Source organism: Nematolebias whitei, chromosome 15 (genome assembly GCF_014905685.2).
Source record: "Nematolebias whitei isolate Nwh7 chromosome 15, NemWhi1, whole genome shotgun sequence".
NCBI lineage: Eukaryota > Metazoa > Chordata > Actinopteri > Cyprinodontiformes > Rivulidae > Nematolebias > Nematolebias whitei.
Genome location: NC_056512.1, coordinates 9,926,249 through 9,933,428, shown reverse-complemented (window position 1 = coordinate 9,933,428; position 7,180 = coordinate 9,926,249). Strand labels below are relative to the sequence as shown.

Sequence of the window (7,180 nt, the reverse complement as noted above, 5' to 3'; positions counted from 1 at the left end):
CTCAGGAGCCAGGCAGAAGGAGAAATCCCACACAAGACAGGCTCTAGAGCAATGTGGGTATCCTAACTGGGCCTTCCTGAAAGCAGAGAAGGAACCCAAACAGGACTCCAGTCAGCCAACAGGTGAAAAGGAGGAACCCAGACCCAGACCATTGGTCATTCCATATGTTGAGGGAGTATCAGAGAAACCGAGACGTTTATTTTCTAAACATAACGTCCCAGTGGCTTTTAAACCCCAAAATACATTACGGCAAAGACTGGTTCATCCCAAAGATTCAGTCCCCCGGCACTAACAGAGTAATGTTGTGTATGCTGTTCAGTGTCAGGAGGGCTGTGATCAGTCTTACATCGGGGAAACTAAACAGCCACTGGCCAAAAGGATGGCCCAGCACAGAGGACCAAAATCATCAGGCCAGGACTCTGCGGTCTACACTCATCTCCAGGCCAGCGGTCACTCTTTCAGTGATGAAGATGTGCACATCCTGGATAGAGAGGAACGATGGTTTGAGAGAGGAGTAAAGGAGGCCATCTTTGTGAAAAGAAATCGTCCATCGTTAAACAGGGGTGGAGGCCTACGTGTTCAATTGTCCCCCCTCTTACAATGCTGTGATTGCTAGTATCACTCAGCCCTCTGTGAATAGTAAACAGCCATCAGTGTGCTAATGATCCATTGTTAGGCTGATGGTCCTTCTTGAGCATGTGATCAGCTGGTTTTGGTTGTCAGCAGCAAAACTGGTTGATCCACTCTGAGAAGGTGGTATTTAAGAGACTGAGCTGAATACAGCACCTCAGACTGAGGAAGTCTCTCGGATGAGAGACGAAACGTTTCTACATTTTTTTGTTGTTTTGCTTTGTTTAGTTTTTTTGAATGTCCAGAGGTCCAGATTTAACTTTTTTAGGTTTTTGTAACATGCATTTTTTAAGTTTATTTAGATTTTTCCCATAAATTTATATACATCTTTAGCTCATCCTTGCTTAATTTTTAGCTTCTAGCTACCATTCTGCTAGTTTAGCGTTCAGTGTTCAGCATTCACTGTATTCCATAGAAAGACAGATATTTTATTTACACCCTGTTTACATTAAAGGTATTAGTTTTAAAGATGGAGTTAAAAAAGTTAAAGAAATTGCAGTAAAACTGAAAAGTGTGCGTGTGTGTGTGTAGGGGGGGGGGTGCTGACCAATGAAATGCAGAGCTTGTGGGATCCAAGGCAGTAGGTTGTCCCACAGGGAGTCATCAATGGGTATCCGGAGGTATCTGGAGCGAGGCAAGAAAGAAGGCTGGGGGCTGCAGCGACTGACGTTCAGGACATAGGAAATACCCAGAGAGGCCAGCTGTTCCTACACACACACAAGTTATGTTGTTCTTTAAGGTTTTGTATGTGCATCAAAATGCAGCATCACACAGACAAATACAATAATGATAATAATAACAATAATAATAATAATAATAATAATAATAATATAAACATATCACCTGCTACCTTACAGCTGGAGTTTTAGACTAAGAGAGTTGTAGCTGTAAGATTAAACCTTGAAAATAATTTTATGTACAACCTGACTTAAACTGTGGAGATCTATCAACACTCATACTACCAACACACCAAACTTAAAAAAATAAACTTATAAAATTGTTATAGGCATGTTTGTGTTCGTTATGGTTGATTATTCGCTTTCTCTATTCAAGACTAATCTGAAAACACATCTCTTTAGACTCGCTTATCCTTAGCCTTGCTGTATGTATTTTATATTCTTTATGTATTTTATATTTCAATTTATTCCTGTTGCTCTTTGCACTGTGCTTGTTGTATTGTATTGTATTGTAAATTTATTAATTTCATATAAAAAAAACAATGACAATTTTTAGAAAGAAAAAAAATTAAACAAAAAAACATAAAATGAAAGGAAGCAGAAGAAGAAAACATTTCTTATTATATCTGCTCCCTATTAAACAATCAAATTCAAACAATCAATTCAAGCATTAATTTGCTTATTGTAATACAAAAGAATAGTCTCATCAAAATACCTTTATAATTTGTTAAATTAGAAACAACTAAATATAATTCTTTAACAAAATAGTTTTAACCATTTTCCTAAATGGTAGTATCGACTTCGCTTTTTTTACATTGTCCTCCAAACCATTCCAAAGATCAATTCCTCTTATTGTAGTAGATCTACCCTTTAAACTTGTTCTGTACTTAGGTTTAACAAACATTTCTATTCCCTTTAAATTATAACTACTGGTCCTTTTCACAAAATAGTTCTGAATGTTTGATGGTAGTGAGTAATTCTGAGCTCTAAACATAAGTAAAAGATTATTATAATCAACCAAATCATAAAACTTAAGTAATTTCAATTGACAAAATAGAGTACCAGAAGGATGACAATAATTTTTCCTCATTATAATTCTTACAGCTTTTTTTTGCAAAATAAAAATAGGCTAAGTTGTTGTCTTACATGCTGTACCCCAAACATTTACACAATAAATTAAATGCGGAACTATAATTGTAAGTCCCTTACACGATACAATACTGCAATTGACTTAGATATTTTAATTTTAACAAAATTTACATGCTGTTTCCATGACAGTTTGTCATCGATAATTACACCCAGAAACTTGATCTCATTCACTCTACATATCTTTATACCATCAATTTCAAAAGAAAAATCCAAAGTTTTTTTTTTTACTAAATATCATAAAATTGGTTTTATCAATATTCAATGACAACTTATTTAATTTAAACCAAATTTGTATTTTTTCAAACTCTGTCTTTATCAATACAAACATCCGTTCCAAGTCTTCACCCAAACAAAAAAAAGTGGTATCATCAGCAAATAAAATACATTTGAGGATATCAGACACCTCAACTAAATCATTAACATATAAAATAAATAACTTGGGTCCAATTACAGAACCTTGTGGTACTCCACATGAAGTTCTGCTTAAATTAGAACGTACATCATCCATCTGTACAAACTGTTTTCTATCACTCAGATAACTACTTATCCACTGCAATGCAGGACCTCTGATACCATATTGATTCAATTTTGCAATTAAAATGGTGTGATCAATAGTATCAAATGCCTTCTTTAGATCCACAAATATACTTATACAATGTTTTTTTTTTATCGACTGCTGTTGTAATTTGTTCCATCAATTCCATCAGAGCCAAGGATGTAGAACTAGTTGATCTAAAACCATATTGACTGTTACTCAAAATATTTTGTTTGTCAAGAAATTTATCTAATCTAGTCACAAACAATCTTTCGAGAATTTTTGAAAGTTGTGGCAGAAGAGATATAGGTCTATAATTACTAAATACAGATTTGTCACCATTTTTAAAAAGAGGAACTACTTTAGCTATTTTCATTCTGTCAGGGAAAATGCCTTTTGAAAATGACAAATTACAAATATATGTAAATGGCACAATGACATGACTTGTTATTTCCTTTACAACCACCATATCCATATCTTCACAGTCCTTTGATCTTTTATCAGCAATATTATTAACTATCTTCATAATTTCCTCCGTGTTTGTTCCACCCAGAAACATACTGCTTACACAACCCATTTTTACATTACCAACAATATTATCTACTTTAGGAATCATTGCGGCAAGACTAGACCCAACATTTACGAAATAATTATTAAATCCATTAACGATTTCCCTATCATCATGGATTTCCACATTATTTTCCACAAAATGTTGAGAGAGTCTTGTTACAACCTTATGCTTTTTTAAAACGTTATTTATTACTTTCCATGTTGTACACATATCACCACTACATTTATGTAATAATTCGCTATAGTATTCCTTCTTGTGTTTCCTTATAATCCCAACTAATTTGTTTTTGTACTTTTTATATTTAGCCTCAGCCTCTTGAGTTCGTGATCTCAAGAAACATGAATACAGATATTTTTTTTTTTATACATGCATTCCTCAAACCTTTGGTCATCCAAGGATGATCTATTACATTTTTCCTTTTGTAATTTTCTTGTACACAATTTTTTTTTTGTATAATACCTCCAAAATCTTCATAAAGTTATCATAAGATTTATTTACATCATGTACATACACATCATCCCATTTTTGTTTTTCCAGATCAACTTTAAATTTATCTAATGCTTTTTTTGATGTGTTTATTATTTTACTCTTTCTTATAGTAGATTTAATTTCTTCAACAACATTCTTATAAATAATGAAGACAGGTAAGTGATCACTAAGATCAGTCTTGTTGTTTGTTTTTACACAATCTTTCTGATGTGTTTCTTACTGTAAAGTGTCCTTGGGTGTCCTGAAAGACACTTTTTAAATAAAATTATTATTATTATTAGCTGAGGTGGCCACCTTGAACTGGAAATCAGTTATACAGTAAATGTACAGCTCAGACTTTTATTCATTCTATACACAATATGTGCTGTTATTGCATCACTCAACCCTCTGTGAATAGCAAACAACCATCCGGACACTAACTATCAATTGTTAGAATGATGGTCCTCTGTTTTACATGTGAACAGCTAGTTCTGGATGTCACCAGCAAACTGGTTGATCACTATATCATGACAAGGTGCTGTTTATACGAGCTGAGTTTGTTGCAGCTCCTCAGACTGAAGAAGTCTTTTGAATAAAAGATGAAACGTTTCAACAAGAATCTGTCCAGAAGACCTGGCTGAACCTTGTTATATTTACACCAAACTGTCCACATCAGAATGAGATGTAGTGTTTCACCTCATTCAGACGTCACCTTGTTTTGTGGTGGAGTTTGTGTGCCTGAATGATCGTTGAAGCTTTGTTGTTGGGGCAGTCGCTCAAGGCAGATTGGTCCTGGGTGACAGGCTAGATCACGAGCGGTTCATAACACTTGTATGAACAGAACACAGCAAGGAGCTCCACATCCCATGCCTGGACGTAGGTAACCAGGGCCCCACCCTGGAGCCAGGCCTGGGGAAGGAGCTCATCAGTGAGCATCAGGTGACTGGGTCTCCGCCCAAGGTGCTCAACCTGAATTTTTTTCATTCAACCTTTATTTAGACAGGTAAATCTCATTGAGCCTCGAGGACTCATTTACAAGAGAGACCTGATGAATAGTTACATGGGTTCACGTGATTGTGTCAAAGTGCATGTATACAGTTGAGTGTATGGTGCTGAAGCAGAGACCTTGGCACTCTAACCCTGACTTATTGTAGCTGGTCATGGGGTCATGGACTTTCACCTCTCAGGTGGAGAATGTACCTGAGCTTGTGATGGAGGTGGAGATCTAGTCAGGCTCACCTCCACTACTGACATGGACTCTTGAACCACTCTCCTTGAGAGAAGCTGCTCCCTAATCCACTCTGGAGTTGTCCACGGTGAACGGCGCCGAGCTGCTGTGGATCTACTAGTGGAGCTTTTCCACTGTCTCAACTCTCATCGGGTCCACACCAATTAAGGGTCTGCCCACTGCTGATACCCACCCACACTCAGCCCGGTTTACGGGACTGTCTTGTTTGTGGTTCAAAGTGAACTGCTCTGAGGTGACAAGCAAACAGCAGCTGTTGACTGGCCAGCAGAGCTCCATTTCTGGATGACCCGCCCAGCAAAACTGCAAACTACATCTGAACCTCCACTTCCTCATCGAGTTGACGGAAGACGCCATGAGAAATGAACACATTTACTGAGATATTGTAGATGATGGTGCAGCATGGCTACACCTGGCCTTATAAGCAGTGCTGGGATAGAGCGATTAAAGACCACAGACTAGTTACGATCCTGCCCAGAGAGTGGGGAAACAAGTCACAGTGGCAAATCACTTCCATCTGAGATGAACTAAGATGAGAACCGAGTGGAGTTACACTTCTTAATGAAAAAAATGGCTTTATAGCCACTATAATTGGTAATATTATATTTATTATATCTTATTTTACATGCATACATTTTACATGAACATATATTATTGGTATTAATGGATTGGTGCCTGTGCGTCAATTTTCTCAGATGAAAGGGAAACTTCCACAACTTGTGTCGATGCCACAAATGAGAGTTCAACTGCAACTTGGCTCATGTTCCACCTCCACTGTCGAGGCGGCTGCTGCTGTAGCTGCAAGGTTGTTGGTGCCTCTCATGGTGGACACTCCAAATGAGGGAGGCCATCAGCTCCCCTCACCACCCTCTGCCAGGATCTCTGCAGATATGTTTTGGTGCAGACACAGATCACCAGATGCTGGTCTGAACCAGCTCTTTGGTGCCTCTGGTGAGGACAGGTTGGGGGAGATGTGCTCATCTCCGTAATGAATGCTTTCTTTCAGTTTTCATTGACTCTGTCCAATCATGAGATATTTAGCTAACAGAGGGATTAAAACTATACCAGCTTTTAGCCAGCAGAAATCTTTCTCATTTTCTTTAACATTTTAGAGCTTTTATCTGCAGCTCATGATGTTTTTTTTTCTGAGGCTGCTGACCTTGTTTTCTGCACATTGTTTACAGTAAGCCACGGACTCATGACGTCATCTATTTACCTGCGTCACGTCACTCTCCGCTCCAAGGTAAAGCCGCGGAAGGATCACGGACAGCTGGGGTCGCTCTGCGTCTCCGCCCAGGGACCAGACCATCTACAGCACATCAGCACATGCAGGTCAACATATTCAGTTATTCATGCTAATATCCCATAATAAGCAGCGCAGCAAAACAATCAGCTGCAGCATCCAAACGATGCAGAAGCAACACGAAGAAAACGCAGGGTTTTTTCTCTGTGCACGTTTTGAATGTAACTTAATGAATCATCTTACTGTGGAGGAGATCCTTCAGGAAAGTCTTAATGAAATTCCTCGCAGGTTTTGCAGAAATGTCTGCTCAGCTGTCTCCTCTCAAACTGCCCCGCTGCTCAGCTATGCGCTCATCCTCTTTCCAACAACACTGCAGTAAAGGGTGATGTCATCTTCAGCCAATCAGCGCTCAGCCTGCAGGCCTTACAAGTGCGCATGCGCTTTAAAAACGTTCCATGAAGAAAAAAAGCCCCCCCCCCCCCCCATTCTGTCAAGGCTCCATTATACTGCCGCGTACGTCCGTTCACGCGTACGTACGCCTGTACTGTACGCAGAGGGTTCAGACATGATATTCCAGCTTACACCCCGAGCGAGAAAAGCATCCGTAATGTGGGGGGGACACAATGATGTGTGTAGATGTGTGTGCGCGTAAAAAAAAAAA

The 7,180-nt window shown here is 38.6% G+C and overlaps 1 protein-coding gene across 1 annotated transcript in view; it reads right to left on the bottom strand.

The window, feature by feature from the left end:
- si:ch211-195b15.8 (dual specificity protein phosphatase 16) overlaps positions 1-6,890 on the bottom strand; it is a gene marked incomplete in the record, with an annotated part of 19,606 nt that extends 12,716 nt beyond the window's left edge. The window contains 3 exon segments of the mRNA XM_037689371.1: positions 1,178-1,337; positions 6,493-6,585; positions 6,763-6,890. Of these exon segments, the coding sequence (XP_037545299.1) occupies positions 1,178-1,337; positions 6,493-6,585 (253 nt within the window).
- Between the last annotated feature and the right edge of the window lie 290 nt (positions 6,891-7,180).